At 30.0% G+C, this 22,968-nt stretch overlaps 1 protein-coding gene across 12 annotated transcripts in view; it reads right to left on the reverse strand.

Moving 5' to 3' along the window:
- LOC148282250 (coiled-coil domain-containing protein AGAP005037-like) overlaps positions 1 to 22,968 on the reverse strand; it is a 63,285-nt gene that overhangs the window by 6,213 nt on the left and 34,104 nt on the right. For 3 of the 12 annotated variants that reach the window (XM_088225387.1, XM_088225384.1, XM_088225382.1), the window contains 8 exons: positions 18,523 to 18,612; positions 17,199 to 17,261; positions 15,568 to 15,731; positions 14,767 to 14,892; positions 12,083 to 12,195; positions 10,724 to 10,871; positions 8,531 to 8,631; positions 8,020 to 8,131 (listed from right to left, as the gene is read on the reverse strand). In XM_088225387.1, coding sequence (XP_088081513.1) covers positions 8,020 to 8,131; positions 8,531 to 8,631; positions 10,724 to 10,871; positions 12,083 to 12,195; positions 14,767 to 14,892; positions 15,568 to 15,731; positions 17,199 to 17,261; positions 18,523 to 18,612 — 917 coding nt within the window. Of the gene's footprint in view, positions 1 to 753; positions 1,852 to 4,770; positions 5,244 to 8,019; positions 8,132 to 8,530; positions 8,632 to 10,723; positions 10,872 to 11,427; positions 11,929 to 12,082; positions 12,196 to 14,766; positions 14,893 to 15,567; positions 15,732 to 17,198; positions 17,262 to 18,522; positions 18,613 to 22,320; positions 22,362 to 22,968 lie in introns of those variants that run through there. The other 9 variants (XM_088225386.1, XM_088225385.1, XM_088225393.1 and 6 more) reach the window with 7 other exon arrangements.

Raw genomic sequence — 22,968 nt, forward strand, 5'->3', positions numbered from 1 at the left:
CAACGCATTCATAAAATATTTTATCTAGAGGAAACCACTCTCTGCTCTTATCTTTATAATTTGTTTCTGTAAAACACTATTTTTATAATGTTTATCAATTAGTAAATAATAATGAAATAAACCAAATTTTAAACTTAATTTAAATGTTTAATTCATTGTTGTTTTAATTTCCTGACCAAAACCGTAAAAATATTCATAATCAATTTTTTTTTAAATGCACCACACAGGCCAGGAGGCCCAATTTAGTGGTGAATAACATCTCGGAACACCCAGGCTTGAGAAAAATTACATTTCAATTTTTGTGTTCTCACCAGGAATCGAACCCGGAACCTTCCGTGTGTGAGTCAAGCGTCTTGACCACTACACAACTATTAATAAATGTTTTTACAATCCAAGGACATGCCGTGTAAGAACATAAAAAAATGAAATACAATCATTTTCATAAAAAAATTGAAAAACAAAATTGTAGAAAGAATATGATTAATAAACTAGCAAAAATATATTAAATATTTATAGTATTTCTGTATGTGTAAAACTCTCAGGAATTAACGAATGTTGAAAAGGAAATTAATACATATTTTCGATTTTAGCAAATTATATTCATTGAACCCAAAAAAAAAGTCTTACGGTAAAAGAAATTTTAAAAAAACTGTTTTTTTAAACACTTTTTAAAAATATCCTGGTGATATAAACTAGCAAAAACAAAATGTCAAAACCATTTAAAAACAATAATTGAACTCAATCAATGGAGTGCATAATTTTGTTTAACGTGATTGTGATATTATAATTCAAAAGGAGAATGTAAATTACATGACATGTGTTTTATGAATGAAGGTTAAGGATTAGGTGAATTATTTTTCAAAAAGTTACCTCAGTTTATGCCAGGCTGAAATTTAAAGATGTACTTAATATTTCAGTGAAAAGGGGTAAATCAGGAAGGAGGGGATGGATATAAAAGATATGTAGATAAGGTTATCAATAATATTGTATAAAAACTGCTAAGCAATTTAATGTTCATTCAGATCAAATGTTTACATCATTTAGATCACCGTTAATCTGGTTATTTCGAAATACAGAATTCAGTGATACAAGTCATTCATAGAAACAATTTTCTAACTGAAACATATTGCTCAGCTGATCATCAATTTACAAAAGAAACAGTTACTTTTGGATAAAAAAAATGTTAATTCTTCAATGTGCATTATAATAGTAAGTAATGTTAATAGTATATTCAAATACTTTTTAATTAAAGCCATACCTAAGCATTTTTATTCCACTATAAATTTATTTATACTATGCCTTAAAACTACTGAATTTGAATTATCGTGAGTCAGGTGTCACGGGAATATTATTATACATTTTGAATCAACAGATGGTCAACAGATCCAAACCCCTTCGAGCAACAACTTGATTCTTACATTCTAATAAAATACTACTAGTCTTCTTTAAAAGTCATTGCTAAAAATGTTTTCCAAAGTTATAAGATTACAAATAAATTCATGTACATATATGTGTAAAAATACAATATTAGAAGTTGATAAATATACAGGTAGTGGGATGTGATAGGCATTTTTCAAAGATATCAATAATAATTGAATAGCCATATCAGTTAATGTTAAGTTGATACCTCCCTCCGTGTTTACCATAAAGTTAAAGAACTTATGTTTCTCTAACCAAAGTATTCATGGCACAAACGGAGACAATGGCTTTTATTGAGGAAACGAACAGAAAAGGAATTCAATGTAAAGGTTCGGATGGGAAAGTTAGCAAAGGAAAGCGTTACAATGGTGGCTTGGCCCACACTCGTACGCAGAATCACCATCAGATCTTCGGTTGTTAGGGGCATAGATACTGAAACAACAAAATGCAAAAAAAAAGAAAATATTGCATGCAGTGGATTAGAAAACAATATGTACAAATACTATCTAATAATTTGCATACAACTGGAGATTAAATTTATTTGCAAGAGTGGATGTTCTAATAAAGTAGGATTATGGTACTTGATATACAAAACCGAACGCTGATTTTCTTTACTTAGTTTTACATAGAGTGAAGTTGTATCTAAACTCATAACTTCATGTTGGTTGTAAGTAGGTATTCTATCACAACTAATTGATTTATCATTATGTGTAAACATAGAGTTTACATAATAAAATGTTATAATGTACAATAATAAATTTGGAATTTTTTTTACCCTTGTCAGTTACTAGACTCAGATTCTTTTTAATGGAAAAAAAAATAATTGTCTATGATTGATATATCTTATACTATATACATATTTGCAATAAAGGCACAGGCTTGATAATAATCACTGTTTTATTGTGATATTCAGTGACAATTTTTGTTTATTAAATACCATAAAATAATTTGATTTCTACAAAAGATAAACCAACTTAGCAAAACAATATAATTTGTATTTTAATATAATTCTATAAATCTAGCTGTTATAAATGGGACAAAGTTAGCTAAATTAGTTAATCACATATAATTTTTGTTAAATATTTACAAAGGTTAGTTAACATTATAATCGAAGCTGTTATTAGTTAGCTACGGATGAACAACTACTATTTGGTTAATGCTGACACTAACCATGTGCTATGGTGTAGTCTGAGAGTGCGATATTACATAGTATATATAAATTATAAAAGCACTCATGTTATTATTACATATATTTTTATATACTTTATAAAAGGATATATGTTATTATGAAATAAATAAGGTGACTTTCTCTTTGAATGTACTATTTAGAACCATTTACCCATTGAGTTGTGCTGTCAAAATTTAAAATATATTTTACGTCAGTAGACTTTTTCCGAGGCACGGATATTTTTTTTTCCAACAGTTGATAACTTTATTGTTGCTCTTTTGACTACTTTTTTTTTTCCTACACATTTCCCTAAAGGCCTAAAGTTTGGACCGAGGATAAGTAAGAATTGTAATTTTCTGTAAGTTTCAAACATTAAAGAAAAATGTACAGTGTAAAAGAATGTGTATTCATTTTCATTGTATTAAGATAATTGAATTTACTGTTTTTTTGTTGCGTTATTTGCATAATAAATAGGCATTTATCTTACTTATTTTTTTTTTAGATCTTATCAATATTTATATATACACATAAATTGCATTCAAATGCAGAACTACTGAATTAAAAGTATTAAATATACATCGACAGGTTTTACAAACAAACAGACGAAAATTTATAAACACTTCAAATTAAAAATAATTTTGTACAGACTTATGTTTTTACCACACAAAATACTGACTACAAATCTAGAAATTTCAGCTCATGCTGTACATACATAATGAGTGTAAGCATTTTAACACATGTTTCAATATTTTCATCGAAACACATTTCAGTTTGAGATTAAAAACCTTTTTGGAAAAATATAAACTAATGTAAAAATATTTGAGAATGTAGAATTAATTCATTATAACTTTTAAGAATATTTTTGTGAAAGGTTTCTTATCTCGCTGAATGTAAAAATGATGTTGACAAAATATATCCAGCAAAATGTAAAGTAATCTCACATATGGAGAGATAATTAGTTTGTCAAAATCATTAAGTATTTTAAAGGAGTGTTGAAAGTGTTTAAGGTAGTATTAATTTAGAATTTGCCAATAACCGCCAGAGGAGAAACGAGAGGGTCAATTTTGAGAGGGAAAAATAAAAAAATATAAATTTAGCCATTTCAAAGCAATATTATTTAAAGCTATAAAAAATGTTAAGAGGGGTTTTATTCAAATTACATGAAATTAAACAAAAAGTTTTAATACAATTCCCATTGATTTATGTTTAAAGCATGAAGAAACTGCATTCTAAATGGGAAATGGAAATTAAAGTCAGAACTTAAGTACTTTAAAGCCTTTGATTCTAACAGACTACAATTTCAGTACTGACAGTAACAAGGAAGTCTATGTATTGAGGAGGCTGTCCCAGCTCCAATAGGCCCAGAGCCCTACTGCGGGTGGCCCTAATGTGCTCCTCATAATGAACTTAGGTCGTGTGCCCGGAAGCAGAGCATAATGCTTTAGCAAAAAGCATTCGGCCAGTTTCATACAAGGGAACTACTGAGGAAGTTCTCGCAAAGGTTTGCTGTCGACCTAATGAAACATAGCCAAAACTGAGTGAGGGTTATCACTAGAGCCCTTACAGAGTACTGTAAATTGAATAAACACCTTGCTAGAATGAACCTTTTGGAAATTTTTAGATGTAGGTTCAGTGCAGATGATGAAACATCTCTACACATTCTGCGCAAATGTGATGCTTTACAAGAAGCCGCATCCTCAAGGGACCACCGGTTGAACCTGAGGATATTAGTATGCTCGTATGTTCGGAGGAGGAGGTTGAGCAATATGAGAGCACTTAAACTCCACTCAGTAATCCGGTTCTTTAAATACCTAGGTTTCGAGGATGATAATTAACATACGGAAACTTGTTCCAATAGATCTACACAGGTTGCAGTGATGTCAAGTGCTTATATATTACTGAATTCCATCTTCCAGAATAAGAATAGAGTAGATAACAATTGAAAGATCGTTGCTATGAAGTATTTATTTAGAATAACGAAATTTCATTGAAATTAAGAAATTTATATAATATAAATGACATATTTAAACATTTTCTTTTGTATTGTATTGCTATTAATTATATTCATATCGCTTGATACAAAAAACCCTCTATATTTCTGCAGCTTAAATATGATTGCAAAGTGCATGATGGGAAAAAAACAGCCAATGGAAAATCTATAATATATTAGGAAAGGGGCATATAGAAAATATAAATACATAATGGTAAGAATGCCTTTCTAGAGAATATATTTCTATTGCCAATTTTGTTTAAAGATTAATAAAATATAAATATTCTAAAATACTTTATTTGGAAAAACTGTAATAATAATATTTGCATAACACTGAGAATTCAAAAGATCATAATTATTAGAGACAACACAGAAACAATAAAAAAAATGTATATTTAAAAGAAAAATAAAGAAAAAGTTACAAGAAGAATAGAACCAATTATGCACTCAAAAAGGCACTCTTTGGCCAGAAACTGCCAAAAGAGGAGAATCAAAACACTTTCCATCCCAAATATGCTTTATAAGGTGTTAATTATATGAAAATATTGTGATAAATATGAATAAAATTTTATATCAAAAGAAAAATATTTAATATTATTATATAGATTTTATATACTCATGAACCGAAATGGCTTCCTTGAAATTAGCACTCCACTTCCAGCCGTACTGGAGACAAATGGTAACAGGAAACAAAAAACAAAATGTATTTTTAAACAATATTCAGATTTAGATAACAAGTCTTGTAGCGTCAATCAAGAATTAGCATTTTCCAAAATATTGATCAGCCCTAGAGGACACAGTTATAAAATAGGTAACCCCTATAGAGTTTAGAACTGATAAAAGACTTTTACCTTTAAAAGCTGCTTATATTTTGGCAAAATGTGTACATGGAGCCACTGCTGTGATACAAAATGTCTTCTTGCTGCCAATAAGAATAAAGTTTTCCAGTCTCTTAACTATTAACAACCAGACGACATGATCTCAGTGACCAAACTTTATATTCAGATTTCAAAGCTTCTTTTCCTGGTCATGGCTACTTTTTATTAACTGGAATGTTGTTTTAGTTTTATTTTTATTTTAATAAGAAATACACAACGGAATTGATAAAGTGAACTTTATAAAATCCACTCACTTATTTATGGTGGATTTCAAATCAAAAAGTTAAAAAGGGAGAACTCTATCCGAATTGTCAGTAAGCTGATATTTAGAAAAAGGGTGACATCTTATAAAGGCTTTCGCAGTGCAGACCATACTGATGTTTCGTAAATTATTTGATATGAACCTAAAAAACATATGTAAATGCTTTTAAGAGTTATTACAAGAGTTATACATTAAAACCGAGTTTAAGTTTAGAGATTAACAATAAATTTAATAAAAACAAACACAACCATTCTGATATTATTATTGAATTTGCAATATTGCGTAAAGTAATCGAAGATATGTTTTTATGGTATAAGTAGTCTAAATTACTCAAACAAGTTTCAATACAACATTACTTGCGGTTGAATAGCTTTAAAACAAACCTATGATACATGTCCACGAAAATTGGCATTTTCTTCATCTTGTATTATTATATTCTAGAGTGCCAGGGATTTGTGCTACACATGTATAATGTGTGTGTAGATTCATTCAGGAATATTTTATATAAATAAGGTGTAAAAATAAAAACTCAAATATTAAAAATCATAGTAAAGCCTAGAACGTGAAATCCTCTTTTTTGTTTTTCCAATAAAAACGTGTTATTTAATTGTTCTGCTAAGACAGTTTGATCTTTTCACAGTACAAATTCAAAGGGAGCCTTGCAAGCTTTCTAACTACTCTATTGTGAAAATTACAAATACTTTTACCATGCTGTTAGTAAAAACATTAGTAAATTGTGATTATATTGTAAACTGCCATTCATTTTTTTAATTCTTTACTAAGCTGTAAGCAAATTTTTAAATTAAAATTGTGATCAGATTGAAATCATGCACCTCTATGTGTATTGAACTATGTATGTGTACAGTGTTTGTCTAAAATATGCTGGAATAAATGAATAACATGTATGTTTCTGTGGAGTTTTTGGAGAGACTTCTACCTCAATTTTTGTCCAAAATATGCAGGGATTCGAAAAACCTCAAATTGATCTATTTTGGGTAAATAATATTCATTCAACATCGCTTTTTACTGTATTGAGACCAACCAAAAACTAAAAAATAAGAACTGATGAAAAACAGCAACAAAAAAGTAATCAAAATAAACAAAAGTTTCCATGCGATCTTTGCTTGAATGAGATAAAGAAAAACATTTTTACATCTATTAGCATTAATAGATAAGAAATTTAAAATCAGTTATTATATGCACTGAGTTCTGAGCTGCACCTATTTTCGAGAGGCGTGAGAACTAGTAATTATCGTTTATCTGTTCATTACACCTTTCGAAACAAGCAGTGTTCAAAAATCAAAATAAAATTAATACAAGTCCTTTATCATTTTTTGTCTGTAATTTCGACCTATTCATGTTGGTAATTTAAATGGTTATTATTTTGTACAGAAAAAAACGGATTTTGGGTGCGTTTTTATTTATGCCATTCAAGCAAATTCAAAATATCAAATAAATGGAAAGGAGTGATAAATTTTGATCAAATTTTTCAGAATGAAAAAATGCGAATTTTCGACCTAAGTGTACAGTAAAATGTAATGTATTATGTTATTTTTCATCTACTGTAACATCACTGTTATAATTTTATTTAAAAAAAAGGTTTTGTTCCTTACTATTCCTTACTATTTTATTTATTTGCATATAGTGAGATGTTAAGACAATGAAACATTATATAAAATATATAGCTATACTTAATCAGTATAATATAGAATAATCATAAATATTTCAAATTAATAAAGAATATGTATAATACTTAATATTAAATGTCCTTGTGAAATTAGTCATTAGTAATCCTGCAAGGAAATAGCTGCAAAATGCAATTAAAAATTTAGTTTCATAATAAAAAAAACAAGATGGTTCATATGTGAAAACAAAACCATCACTTTTAATGCTAAATCAGTATAAATTAAAGTAAATAATACTTAAATTCTGCATTCATTTTTTTTAAATCCTCTTTATTAAAAAGTCAGTATTTTATATATCATACATTGCCAGTAAGCATTTTTTACACCACAATTACAGCTGTGAATTACAGCACAGAACACCCAGGCTTGAGAAAAATCACATTTCATTTTTGTGTTCTCACTGGGAATCGAACCCGAGGAGTCTTACACATTACACATTACATTTCAAAGTAAAAAAATTTTTTAATACTTTTCCCATTGAATTTTTCATTAATAATATTTAAAATAAAGTACCTAGCTAAAAATTTCACTGAAACTACTACTGAATTATTGATAGTTGTAGATTATTATCTAAATATTGTTTAGTTTTATATAAATACCCAAGGTTGAGATTTTACCTTGTTGTGAGTAGAATTTTCATGAGCACGGAGATCTTCAAGCTCCATATCTTCTAGATCAGGAGACATTCTACCATCGCATGGCAGGCGTTGTTCTTGGACACTAGCCAATCTAAAGTTATTAGACACAATAAATAATATAGAAAACATCAATTTACCCTCGTTACTTAATAGAAATAGTGCCAATAATTTACTGCAGAGGTGAGCAGAGAGGATGGAATGCCACGTCCGTTTATCGTTATAAAAGCCTATCCACCTCAATACATTTTGCTATCAGATTTAAGTCTTTCTCGGACGTCCTCATTCCATGTTACCATTCTTTCTCGCCATATATACCTGTTTATTTAAGTTTAGTGTGAAATTATTTCATCATTCATTTATTCCATGAGACCAAAACACATTGGTTATATAAATCTTTAATATTTTTAATCAAACCTGTCTTAGATTTATATTCTTTTAAAATTTATTAATATTACAGATTTAAATTTCTAAAAAATAAAAATCTAAGTACCTCTTCAAAGTAACGAGAGTTCCGGTTAATTTCTTGCAGCGACGTAGAGCCATTTCAAGCCGTTCTGGTTCCTCCTTCAAAAATTTTTCTTCTCGGACCACCTTTAATTAAATAAAAATACATTTAAAAACCAATTGTTTGGTCATTTTTTTTCCTCATTGAGATGTTTTACCAAAACTTATACATATTTAGCAATTTCAAAACAAGGGTAACTATAAAGAGGTATCTAGTTTGTACTCAGAGAATAAGTTTTACATGAGACTTCTAGCTTCACCATGTCAATCCTACTTAATTCTATACTGCATTAAGGAAGAAAATATTATTTACTTATTTTATTTTATATTTTATAACATAAGATACAAACTAGAAAACATACAATTTGAAGGTATTCAACGATACAATTTACTTATTACTTTTAATATTTGGTGTTTTCATACCTATGAAATTTCCATTCTTAAAAATCGGTTAATTTGAACGTGGTTGACTATCGTTTGCATAGGAATTTTTTGCTTTGAAGCCATGTTTTTGTTTTTTTTCAGTAATTAAGTCATTTATTTTTTTGGTCGTTTGTTATTGCTCCGATAATTTCACGATTTTAATGATGTATAAGTTGACAAGTTCCATTATAGTACAAACGTAACGAAGACGGCTTTACATTAATGATGTAAGGGCTAAACACCGCAAGCGAACGCACTGAAAGTTTTTGGTTTAATCACTTCCGTTCAGGAAATTTCAAGCTCAAGAATGAACCCCCCCCTAAAGTTGAAGATGAGGGATTGAAAGCGTTGAATGTAAGTGACAAAGCAATATTTAGTCATTAACATAAAGTCGGCAAGTTTGCGTCATCGCAATGGTTAGATAAAAGAGAATCAGCTAAACAATGCCAAAAACTAGAGATCACCCAAAAGAAGCTCATGGTAATGGTATGGCGATCCTGAGTAGGCATTATCCACTACAGCCTCATAAGATCTGGCTCAACTGTACATAACTGCAGACAATGATGGGGAAGGTTGCAATAAAACAACCGAAACTGATCAATCCTTCATCGCCACTGTCGCTTCATAACAATGCCGGTTACACACTTCACAGCCGATGCTCTCTGAGCTACAAAAACTGAAGCCGGAAGCTATCCATCATACTCGCCGGATTTTGCTTCACCTGATTACTTTTTTTTTAAATGTACATAACTTTTTACAAGAGAAAAAAATTTACTCTAAAGATTCTGTGAAAATTTCCTTCATAGCATTATTTGTCGACTCCCGCCCACAGAACTTAAGCAAAGGCATTAATCAACTACCATTAAAATGGCAAAACTTTGTAGATTAATATGTATGAGTATTCTGTGGGACAGAATTTTGATTAATTCAATAAATAAATGCTAAAAATAGTTAATTTTTACCATTCAAAATGGCAGTTTCATTGGTAAGCATCTAATAATAATAAATAACCAAAATGGCCAAAACATATATTCTGTACAGCACTGCTAACAACTTGTATTAATGAAATTTGTAAATTATGTTATAAAATATGCACATTATCACATATTTGTAAGTTTTATGAACAAATATGTGATATGTACTTAGGTATGATATTGTTTTATTATGTAACAATATTATATCCATAAAATTACGACTGGCAGTGCTCATTCCACAGTAACATCTCCTACAGATAACAGTACTGCCAATAAAAGAGTTATGTATTTTTGTACTTACAATAAACAGAACAATTGTAACTTTTTCTTCAAATTGTAATTTTTCAACACATTTATTTCATGACTTGGAAATTGGCCCAAAATTTAAATATTTGGGTCAATTAATCAGAACCCAAATAATATTTTTTATAAAAAAAGAACACTTGTATTTCCAATAAAGATAAATTATTTATAAGTAACAGAATTATATATATGTACATATATTTACACCAGCGGCATGCCTAGTACCGGTAAGGCAAGCCCATATTTATTTTTATAAATTCAATTACATGAAAACACGGTGCAAGCATACAAAGAACCCAGAAGGCATATTATGACATCATAAAGACAAACAATTTCAAGTGAAAATATGCATGGAATGTCGGACAAGCCCGGCTTATGGGCTTCTATGGAACTACCGCTTCTGATTTACTCATACATATTTATGATAATGGAATCAAAATAATTTATTTAGTTTAATAGCAAAATTAAAATGTATTTACCTTTTCCATTTCGTTGCCAAGCATGCCTTTCATCCCTTCATGAAGGGAAGGAAAGCGAACCTTCAGATCTGCAACTGTTTTGCTACTCTTGGATAGAATAAGAGCCATTCTCTCTACGTCCAGCATGTTTACTCTGGTCTTCCTGTTACTAGCAAAAGACGACCTAAGTGATCACTTCACAACACTCAAAATCCTACTAATATACGTAATACACATAATATATACGTTTGTATATATACTTGTTTTATTTTATTTTAGTAAACACAAAAATGTAAGCAGAACACAATATATTACATGGCATATAATTTTTCTAAACTAAATTTTACAAATCCATTTTTTGAGGCTTGTTTTTTGTATTTTTATATTTTTTTGCATCCCCACAGACACCCGGGCTTGAGAAAAACCACATTTCATTTTTGTGATCTCGATGGGAGTTGAACCCGCCTCTGTGCATGATGCAAGCATCTTAGCTATTGCACCACAGGAGCCGCCCAGAAGTCTGTTGGTGAATTTATAGCTCGTAACAAAATACCTCATATTTTTTCCTGGAGACAAAAATCTCTATTAAATCAGCATTTACAAATACATGTATGTAAGAATAATTAATAAAAAAAACTCTGTTTTTTTGGCTCTGAACTAAAGATGGGCGTTTTGGTAATTCAAAAGAAGTAACAGTGACAGTTGCTGTTTCATAAATAAAGCTGTTTTGTGTAACTGTTTCTAAATAACAGTTTAGTAGAGCTTTATTGAACTATTAGAAACATTTTAAAACGTTTTTTGTTAACATTTTAACATTTTTTGGTTTCTATATAATAAAAAAAACAGTTTAATTTTTATGGTCAGGGTCATAATTTTTCCCATGCACCTTTAAACTGTTATTTTTAAAAACCGTTTCTGTTAATATCCTGACTAATTTTTCTATACATTACCAGCTTCATTTTCTTATAGGGCTGTTTTTACCAAGTTACAGTTTATTTCTTTGTGAAACTGTTTAAGCTGTTTTAGAAGAATAACAGTTTTGAAATAACAGTTCCCTGCCAAGAATCGAACTCAGAACCTCAATCATGGTTGGCAAACACGCCAGCCACTACACTACGAGGCTGACTTATCTCAACTAGATTTTTATCTGGGAGTAGCCATCGACTCAAAAATGCTCATCCAGGGCCTGGTTCTATTTCACACACATAACTGTATTCTTCATCCGCCTGGAGACAAAATATAATTTAAGTATGCATTTCTCAAAAAATAAATATCTTAGATCATGAAATCTTTCATGCAAGTGCATCCAAAATTGTTTTACAGCAGGTGTTACAATATATCTGATTTATATAATATATATTTTTTGATAGAAGATAATACCTGTGAATGACGCTCCCTCTTAGGTGTTCCACTGTATTCTCCAAATCACACAAATCAGCTTCTAACTTCAGCATTTCTTGCTTATAGTCCTCTTCTTCTTGGGCAAGACGCATCTACAGTCAAACGTTCATCTCATAAGAAAAAAAAATTGTTTCATGGACAATGAGAGAAAACTTAATAAGGAATATGATTATCTTCATTTCGTAAGCTACAAACAGTTATAAATAATTGAGGACTCTAGTATCATAGTGGGATCATCACCATTTTTTTCAAACTGGGTGTTTTGATTGGTTATGATAGTAAAAAAGATTTTCTTAACAAAAAACTAAAGATACATATCAAAAACAGCCATTTGGAGTTGAAAATTAGGTATAAAATATGCACCCAATATTAAAAACGGATATTTACACACCATCTTTGCATCAAAGTGAACATTCCATACATTATGTCACAGCTGTTATTTCGTCATCTATTGATGGCTCAAAATCAACCGCTGAAGTGAGAGCGTCTGCCATTTTTAGAGTTCAGAGAGTGTGTTGCTATGTAGTAAAAGTATAAAATAAAAATGCATTTCTATACACTGAACGTAAACCCCCTTTATCATTGTTTTATGAATCTTGAAATAACGGACACTTGCAATTCCATGGGTTTCAAAAACGGACAACTGCATGTTTTGGTTTCACGAACAAAGACATTTTCAAATTGTGTTATTTTATTTAAATAATGTTCATCTTAGATATTTGAAGTTCACAAAATGAATCTCTACCCATTTTTTTATCGTGTCATGTCGGCCTTGTGGTGTAGTGGTCAGCGCGTTTGCCTGCCAAGCAAGAGGTTTCGAGTTCGATTCCCGACGTGGTTGACATGAAATATTTATTTAAACAGGTTTTTTTACACTACAATATTCCATAGTCCCTGGGCTGGTACCTAAAGCGTAAGACTGATCATCTTACCTTCATGTAACAAAAATGATCAAAATACACTGCGATTGGTGCACCAATGCAGTGCCCTATGCATCATTAGGTGCGCAAAGGAAATAATGATGACCCATTTTTTTATGATGGTATAAAAATAAACATTTAATACACTAAGGTATAATTGAATAGAGATGACACTTCATGTAACGCAAATTTGAAATCATGTTCTTTTAATAATCGAACAACATTACCGTGCAAAACGTGTAGTAAAAAGGACTAACTGATTATGCCGCCAACTCTGAATACAAAACTGTACGTCGCGCCCTTTCGCACTACTTCACATTTGCTTAACGTATACAAAGAAGCACACTATTTCCCACTGAATACAAAATAAACTCCGGAACCTATGTTGAATGGAGTACAAGTCAGGTGCTCAGTGGCACATCTAGTGTATACATATATTATCGACAATTGATTCGAAACAGAAAGTCATCTCTACTAAAAAATTATGAAAATAGCTACTATCCCTCTTTGATACTAAGCTCCTCATTTTGTAGCATAAGTAGATACAGAAGGATAAATTCAGGTTCACGGGAGAGAAAAGTCACAATAAAAATGTTACTTTCATTTGATATTTGACATTGAACTAATAATAAATTTCTATTATAGGATCTTGTTGTCACACCTAAGTATTTTATGTTCAATATACTAATCAATACCTAATAACCTTAATTCATTTTAGAACTGTATATTATTTCAATAAAAATATCCGATCCGTGATGAAGAGCTTATTTCACTTTATATTTCAAAGATCTGATCTCTTGTGATAGGGCACTGCATTGACACTCCAATTTCAGCATATCTGGATTGTTTTCGTAACATGGAAGGTAAAGTGACCAGCCTTACAATTTTCATGATATCTCATGATAATATTTCATGTTTACTCTCCCAGGAATCAAACTTAGGACTTCAACATGGAATACTAACGCGCCAACTGGTACACTATGGACTTTTCTCCTCTCACTTGCCATTTTCAGGGTTTTTACCTGAGAGTAGCTATCGATTTGAAAACACTTGTCCTGAAATGAAACGTATTCTTCATCCACTGGGATACAGACAAATTTCTATTTCTGATTTCTACATCAGTGTGTCAATTATTTTAATAGTTTTTAATGAACCATTCCGCAATGAATTCACATGTGCACCTACCCACCTTCCAAGAATTAGCAAGCCGCTTCCAAGCTACATGTGCGGCAGTAACTACCTACAATCTTCGAAAGTTACCCTTCAGATATCTTTATTTATTTTGTTAAACATGGGTTGAAACAGTGATTTATTTATTTAGTTATTTATTCTTTACTTTTTAGCTTGAACTTTTGACAAATTTACTATTCTCCTTAAGGTTTATTTTTTGTAAATTTATTGATATACTATTTGCAAGAACTCCACTCGACCATGCTTTCGGTAGCTTCAATATGTAAATGTTATCAACTATCAAATACCGAAATTTTGTATATGGGGTCTAGAATTCTAACCGTCCATGCGTTCAGTAACTGCAAGAATTGTTGTAATCTAACTCCTATCTGTTATAATTAAAATAGATCATAATTGGAGACAATAAAATAGAATCCCAACCGTCCATGATCTGTAGCTGCTTGCAGCATCTTGTTGTGCTGGGATATTTCTTTATTGTACAGCGCCCTTGAGGTGATTTTCACAAAAATGGCGTTACATAAATTAAACAACTACAATAATAATAATACATACCGAGTCCTCGTGAAAGTTGAAGTCCCCACCACTCATGGTTGCATTTTTAAACTTTACAAAGGTATCACAAATCAATTCCCTCATAGTGTGAGCTTGAGCAAGTGTCATACGACGTAAGTTACGCATCTAAAAAACAGAAAAATTCCTTAAGCATTCATTTAATATAACATTTTGTCGTTTTGGAGAAACGAGGTTCTATGTGGATTCATAATTTTTTTGAGAAATAAGAGTTTGAAATGAAGACATTATTTTATCTAATAGTTTTTATGAATATTGTTTCAATAAACTTGATAATAATTAAGGACTGATTTTGTTTTTCTTTAAAATTTTGATGCAGATATTTAAATATAAATATAATAAAAGTTCAATGCGAAAAAACATATTTTGTTTGGTAGAACCTTGTTACCCCAGCGCGACGATTTGACTTGCTATGTTGATACTGTAAAGCCAAGCATTTTAGTTAAAATATATTTCTCTGGTTGATAAAAAAATAATATTAAAAACATTCTAAAAATTAATAGCGTTGTACAAATTATCATCATCATCATACTCCTGTCGCCGCCCGATGGTGCATAGAGCACTGCATCGGTACACCAAATGCAGCGTATATGGATCATCTGTTACGTGAAGATGCCTCAGGTGCTGGTCCAGAATCATGAAATATTGCATTGTAAAATCACCTTTTCAATCAGAACTTTTTGTCGACCATCCCAGTTAGTACTTTACTAGCTTAGTTATGCTACTTGATGTGATGGTGAGTATCGTATCTATTTCCATATTGATAGACGCTATAAATCTTACTTCAGAGCGTATTTCCTTGCATCTCCTGTGCAGTTGTCTGAGATGGGCATAGTATTCTAATGCAGGTGATGTGCAACCTGGTGCAATTCCTACAGGAACAACTCCAGAGACTGGTACCAATGCTTTTGGTTTTGGTGGTGGTACAGGTTTCAAGCGATCCCGTTCTGTAGAAAAATTAATACACTATTAAAAAACATACATAAATAAAACTACAAAAATACATGAATAAATATTGCCTCCTCAAAACGTTATATTTGAAAATTAGAACTACGCAATTATGAGTAATGTGTTGACTTAATGAACACATAAAAAGACCAACCCTAAATATTCTAAATATTTGTGGCAATCGTCATGGCGTTAACTGTTTTTTTTTTGGAAGGCAATAAAAAAGCTTCTAATTTTATTCTCAGTGGTATGTAACTGACTTAAAACTCCCTCGCACCTTAAATACTTTATTAAGGCAAAAATACGGTTTTGAGATAATAGAGATCTTTAAATTCACAAATCTCATCCTAAAAATGAGTACAGATAGGTATATTGACTGTGTTTAAAACAAAGGCTTCAAATCTCAATTTTTTGTTTGTTGTTTTACAGGATGCAGCATTGCTATCTCTCTAGTTTTGTAGATGGATAAATAAAAAGCTATTTGAGGTACAAGAAATGTATTTTTTATTTCTGAAAATTTCAATATATGTAATTTTATCTTGTAATGTTTTGAAAAGAGATGGTGCACGTGGTGCTCGCTATTGTCTTTACACTCCTGCATAAGATATCTGAAGCGTCGCACAACTCTCTGTAGCATTTTTTGGAGAATATGGCAAACTTCAGTGCGGATTGCCTCCTTCATGTTTTGTAAGTTTCTTGGGCGATGTTTATAAACTTTCACTTTGAGATAACCCCACCCCACAAGAAAAAATCACAGGGGGTCAAATCTAACTAGTTTTAGGGCCACTGAATATCACCTCTCAGGAAGATCAAATTTCCGAAACTTTCACATGCCCGAAACTAATTACGGCACTCACGTTCTGATGATTCTCGAGCGATAACCATACGGATGAAAACCTCGATCTTTATGGGGAATTCTGAGAACTCTCGCCTTTCACACAGTAACACAGAGACACGTCAAGAGCTTATATAGCACTAACCCACATTTAAAAGAATAATACATACGTAATTGGTGAAAACGAGTTTAAAATAATGAAACTTCTTTTTCCGTTTTGGTTGTTTGAAGCCTTAGTCTTGAACACAGTTAATATTCTTTTTTTTTTTTTAAATGTCTGAGGTTACTATTATTATTACTATTCTCGAGTGGCAAAGGGTCACAAATAGAGCAACAAAGGAAAACTGTATGAATACACAAAAGTAGTTTTTTACTATTTAAACCAAATAAAGTAATGTGCTTATGGTGCATTTTTAATCATGGATTGGTGTAAAGATTTAAGAAAAATAAGATGCCATCATTAAATTTGAATATAACATTTTTAAACAATAATTAAAATGCCAACTATTGTAGTGCTCGGATAAAACTTATGTTTGCCAAGGTAAAACTCAGTAAAGCTCATCTCTATTGACACTACCTCTGTCAATAGAATCAAGCAGGGAATAGAGATAATAAATATTGTGAATCGTACCTTGAGATGACATTCTCGGCAAAGTAGAAGACTTGATAGCTGGCTTTGGTGGTTTGGAATCAACTAATTAAAGTAAAAAAGTGTTAGTAATAAGACTACAATAATCATTTTGAAACTATTAATACTTGTATAATCAAACATGTTTCCTTTACTGCTCTTTAAAGTAAATAAAGAGTTCATTTCCTCATAATTATAGAACATATTTTTATGTTTTTTTAAAGGATTATTTATTATTTCAAAAGTTAATCCAAAAATGACACAACAGTTGTATTAGGAAATTTGTACATAATTACAGTATAATAATTGTAGGCCTGATGTAAGTGAAGGCTGAGCTTTTATTTAAATATATAATATTATTAGTCTTTATCATGGATTTATTTTTCAATCAAATAATATTTTTATTTGTGTACATGTTTATATATACAAATATGGGTTGTTATTAACAAGAATGTTAAGTAGATAATGAGAACCAAAACAAAACACAAAAGTGTGATTCTATAAGATTTAGAACGAATCGTTTCTACAAACATTTGGACAAACTCAAAATACTGTAAATTTCTAAAACACTTTTATTGTTATTTTTTGTGTCAAGAGATTATAAAACTATTTTGTCATTACATTGTTTGAATATGTGATTGCATTACAATAATAGTGTTTTGGGAATTTACCAATATCACTTTATATATTTATCATTTATCAAGTATTGTAGAACCATATCAATGTGTTTTATTACAGTTTAGTTATTTATTAAATTATGGAATTTTCCCAACTAATCACCAACTCCATAATTAAGTATCTTTAGACAATCAGGAAATAATATTATTATATATTAGTTATATTATAACCTCAGGATGCTCTATATTCCTTCACCATGGATTATGTTGGGTTAATAATAATTCAATTTTTTATTTTTCAAAATTATTTTTGTCGAATGCCATCTATTGCTCATTTTTGTAAACGTAACCAAAGTTTCAAACCTATTTCTGTCAATTACCAATGTTCCAAATCTGTTAAATAACATAGTGAACAACATTTTTAATTTTGATCTGTTGGATATTGTCAACAAACTCAACAAAGGATTTATTTATTGGATAGGTATGGGTATATGCATAACATTGCGCAATAGTTGTCAAACAACTATCTTTTATAATATATAGGTACCAGAGTTAGTCATATTGCTTTTTATACAATTACTTTTGTCAAATGGATGAAAGTTACCTGGCAACTTGTTATTTAATTATTAATATAATACATAACATTATCTACTCATAATGATTGGCCAGTTTATCTTATTAGAAGAAAAACAATAAGCAGTATTTTTTACCAGAGTTTTGTGGAGAGTGCTGCTTTGGTGAATTCATATCAGGAGGCTCATCACTAAAGGACACTGACTTTTCGAATGAAACTGACTTATCTGTAAATTTACACAAATATAATTAACCTCAGTCCAAGTCAATTTCAAGCAGTTTTTTCGCAAAGCAACAAGTTGTAAATATATTTGTTTTAAAATCAGACTATTCAAACCAATGAATTTGTGAATATTATATGTTTGAGAATGCAAATTATATTGACACACAATAGGTATATTATACAAAAGCTATATTTTATTGAGATGACAAATTTTGTAAGGTACACGTCACATTGCAAACTGATACTTATATCAATGTTTAGCGAAGTTGTTTGGTAGGATTTTTTGCACAAAAATAAAATTTTGCATACGATTTACTAAAATATTCTATTTTTGGGGTTATTTTTTTTAAGTAGTAAATAAGTGTGTTAGAAAATGAAAAACGATATTTTTTTTACACCACAACAGGCCAGGAGGCCCAATTATATTGGTGAATTACATGGCAGAACACCCGGGCTTGAGAAAAATCACAATGAAATGAAAATTCAAGGAAAATTATGAAAACGGGTATTTTTTAACAGTAAAAATGTGTAAAAAACTAATTATACGATTATGTTTAAATATTGAATGCAACTGTATATCTTTTTTGATTGTATGCCTCATGGGTAAAGTTGTAATATACATTTATAATATATATTCCAAGTTCCCTAAAAAATACATTTTAACTATAGAGTATGCTAATTTAAGGATTATTTTTGCATTTTTGTGGTCAATTTGACTCATTTATTTTACGTAATAATACCATATATACATAATAAAAACCGATTTTAATGACATTAAGTGTTATAAAATCATGCTAAAAAACTTTTCAAACTAAAAATACTGTTCGTTAAGAGTAAAAATATTTTATGAAAAAGCAATAACAAAACCTGAAGAGTCAAAAAGCCACACGGGTTACCAAATCATTACTGTCCAGGAATATGTCAATATTGAATACTTCAGTGTAGTTAACAGTGTTGCTATTCCAATACTATATTAAGATTTTTTATTGCAGATATATATAACTGTTTAATTTATGATTCGAGAACATTCTGAACAAAAGTTTTCGACAAATTCATACAGGGTTTACCTACTTGAAAATTTGTGTTGAGTATAATAAAGTGAACACCCCTGTACCTGCATTGTAATAATTGATTCAGTGAAAGAAGTCTTATTTTTTTTCTTTTCTTAAACATTGGGAATGGTACCAAATAATTTTCGCTGATTATAAATTTTAATAAATATGCTTTATAATATAGGTAGGCATGGTCCATATTTCGTAAAAATGAATGGTTTGTTCAAGCTACACTATTTCAATCCAACCCACTCAACTTCGCTGCACAATTCAAGTGTCACATCTACAATGAGGAAAAATATATATATATATCATCTAAATTTAATATATTATACATATTATAGAAATAATAAATACCGACAATGTTGTTTAAAAGCTGGAACTACTACCTCTAACAAAAATGACATTATATCAAACAACTTTTAAATTAAAAATATATATTTTTATTTTACTGTTACATATATACTTTTTTTTTAATTAAATTTATATTTGAAGCACTAAATTTATGTTTATTCATTAAAATAAAATAAATTTAACACAAATAAGTGGTTAAAAACAAATTTGTTTTACATATTTATTTAATTATAACTTTTAAATTATTTAAGATTTTCATGAATATGTAAAGAATTTTATGTAAAAAATTCAATGATTTTAAAATTGATCACCGCTTTCATTTACTATTTCCTCTACAAACAATGAAATACCAATTTATAATTTAAAATAAATAATTATTGTAACAGTATTTCAAATTTAGTTTATTCAGTACATCAAGTTCAGTTTTGCTAGCTCACTGATTTATAAATAATTTTATTTATATACAAAATATTGGGTGAATATGCTTTGAATGTATGTATTTCCTTGTTTTAAGCTAACTTAATACGTATGTTTTATGAACTAGAGTGAAGATCATTCAATAATTAAAAACAAATTAAAGGTACCTTTATTTAAATGAAACAAAACTCCTGTTCCTATATGTTCCCAATAATATCTGACAATGTTGAAATAGGTCCAAGCAAAAGTAAGTTGGTAAAACAGAAATCAGATTAGTGTAGCGAAATGAAAGTACCTAACAATACCAAATCATGCTCAGATACAACTAATCCAACATAATATGACTTTTGTAAATCCTTGGAAATGTATGTAAATATATCGTAGAAACTATCATGCAATACATTAACAACACAAATGAAGAAAGTAGAGAGGTGTGGCATTTTATATAACACACGTTTACTTCAGGGTGAGACGATTGCATATACTGCATTAAAACATGAATTTCGGGCTTGAATTTTCATAGCTTATAATAATTTGCCTTGTGAAAATGATACCTATAATCATTCATAATTTAGGTTACCTATTTACACTAACTAACGACCAACTGTTATGTGTAATACCATAATATGCTTAATATATTATACACATGTTTAATGCGACCATTTAATTTTTCCCTTAAAACGGAACATCTACTAATTTTCAGGAAATGTATGTGTATTCAAGAAAATGCATATTTATTCATAGTTCATATTTATTCCGGCTTGTGTACACACCTGGTTGAAATATGCAATTGTTATGAGAGAAAACACAGAGTACCATTATTTAAATCACCTCCCCATCTTTAAAGTTAGTAGGTACTCGTACATTACAGTTGGCCTAAATAAATGTTCGCCCGGAGAAATTGCCAGTATATTATTTCAGTGATTCCGGGAATAACTTTGTTACTCCAACAGCGATTCGGCTTGAAAATCGGTCATCCTCTAAATCTCATTAGACACAAAATTATTCAATTTCATATGCACTCCAATCCGACCGAATACTAGGCGCTGCCGTCAAATGTTTAATTTTTTTTCTTGTGATTTTTTAAAAAATTTGTACGGCGGGTTGATATTTTTCAGTAAACGGGACTTTTACCTTAAGCGCCGTTTACATGTGGACAATACAATAGATATGATAATATTGTCTTGTCCCAGCTCCGTGAACAGCCTCGAGTGTCACAAGGTCCAGTCCATACGTGTTCACACAAGGACAATATGACCGCTGGCGGCCGAAATTGCATGCCTGTCTATCTCGGTGGCGATGTCTCGGGACAATTTTTTTGTCCTACAAATCGTTGCTTACAAAACAATATTGTATTTTCTACGCGTAAACGGCCTTTAAAAACGTTACAGTCACGTTCAAAACGGGAAGTATGGCCATGTTATACATGCTTTATATGTTATATAGTAAGACATTATGTTTGACAGTGTTATTACTAATGCCACACCACATACATATACAGAATGGTTTTCATTCCGAAAATGATTTTTTTTAATGATGAAGATGGTTTTACATTCACAAAACATTAATTTTTTACTGTTAACATTTTTAATACAGTTATTGTTTTATTAGAATTTGTTATTCGTATGAATGAAGATTTTTATTATTCGTGTAATCAAAAAAAATAATTTAATCTTGTGGTAAATGCAGAGTAGAGAAAATAATTTTGAAAAAGCTTAATTACATGCCAATTGGTTTGAAATATTTCTCATTTTTACATGAAGCGTCCAAATGTCTAAATTTTAAGCACATAGAGGAAGCATGACCAAATTAATATATTGGAACTGAAACAAGACACAATACTGAGTAGAAGTAAGAGTAATAGGTAATAATAGGTAATGGGCACTTACGATAACGACCTTTGCCTAATTTCGGAGGTCTCTCAGTACGTAGGAATGGATCCACAGATTCTAAGCACGAGGTAAATATTTTTCAATAAAATTTTGCTTTCAAAAATGTTAACAACTGAAGCATGGACAGAAATTTATATGAAGCCAGTAATTCTACTAATGATTACATCGCAAAATGCAGTCAATATTAAAAAATTATTAAAAATTAAATTAAAAAAAACAACAGTTTTTTTTTAACTGAACACAAAAATTTTTTCACAAGATTTTGAATGTAAATTATGTCAAATGCAGCTAGCTAGTTAAATCATGATAAAAAAATATATTAAAAAAACAAAAAAACAAAAAAGCCACACAACAACGAGTGTGGTTTATATTTTAAAAATAAATTTATAAATATGTTTCGAAAACCAAAAACCCATAAAACCATTTTAATGTAAAAGCATCAAGCTGTAGGAAAACATTCAGGGAATCACAAATTTTCATTACATCTATGAATAATAAACAACAAAAAATATTATACCAACATTAAGTCTAGATTTGTTTAGGGGGATGTTATCATAATAGTATCGATATAACTGGGTGGAGTGTCCAACAAGGATTCACCAACACATTAACAATGTTACAATAATAGAACTGGTGATATTTCAG

This window comes from Micrasema longulum, unplaced genomic scaffold (genome assembly GCF_059751315.1).
Source record: "Micrasema longulum isolate JH-2025_06_02 unplaced genomic scaffold, ASM5975131v1 h1tg000354l, whole genome shotgun sequence".
Classification (NCBI taxonomy): Eukaryota; Metazoa; Arthropoda; class Insecta; order Trichoptera; family Brachycentridae; genus Micrasema; species Micrasema longulum.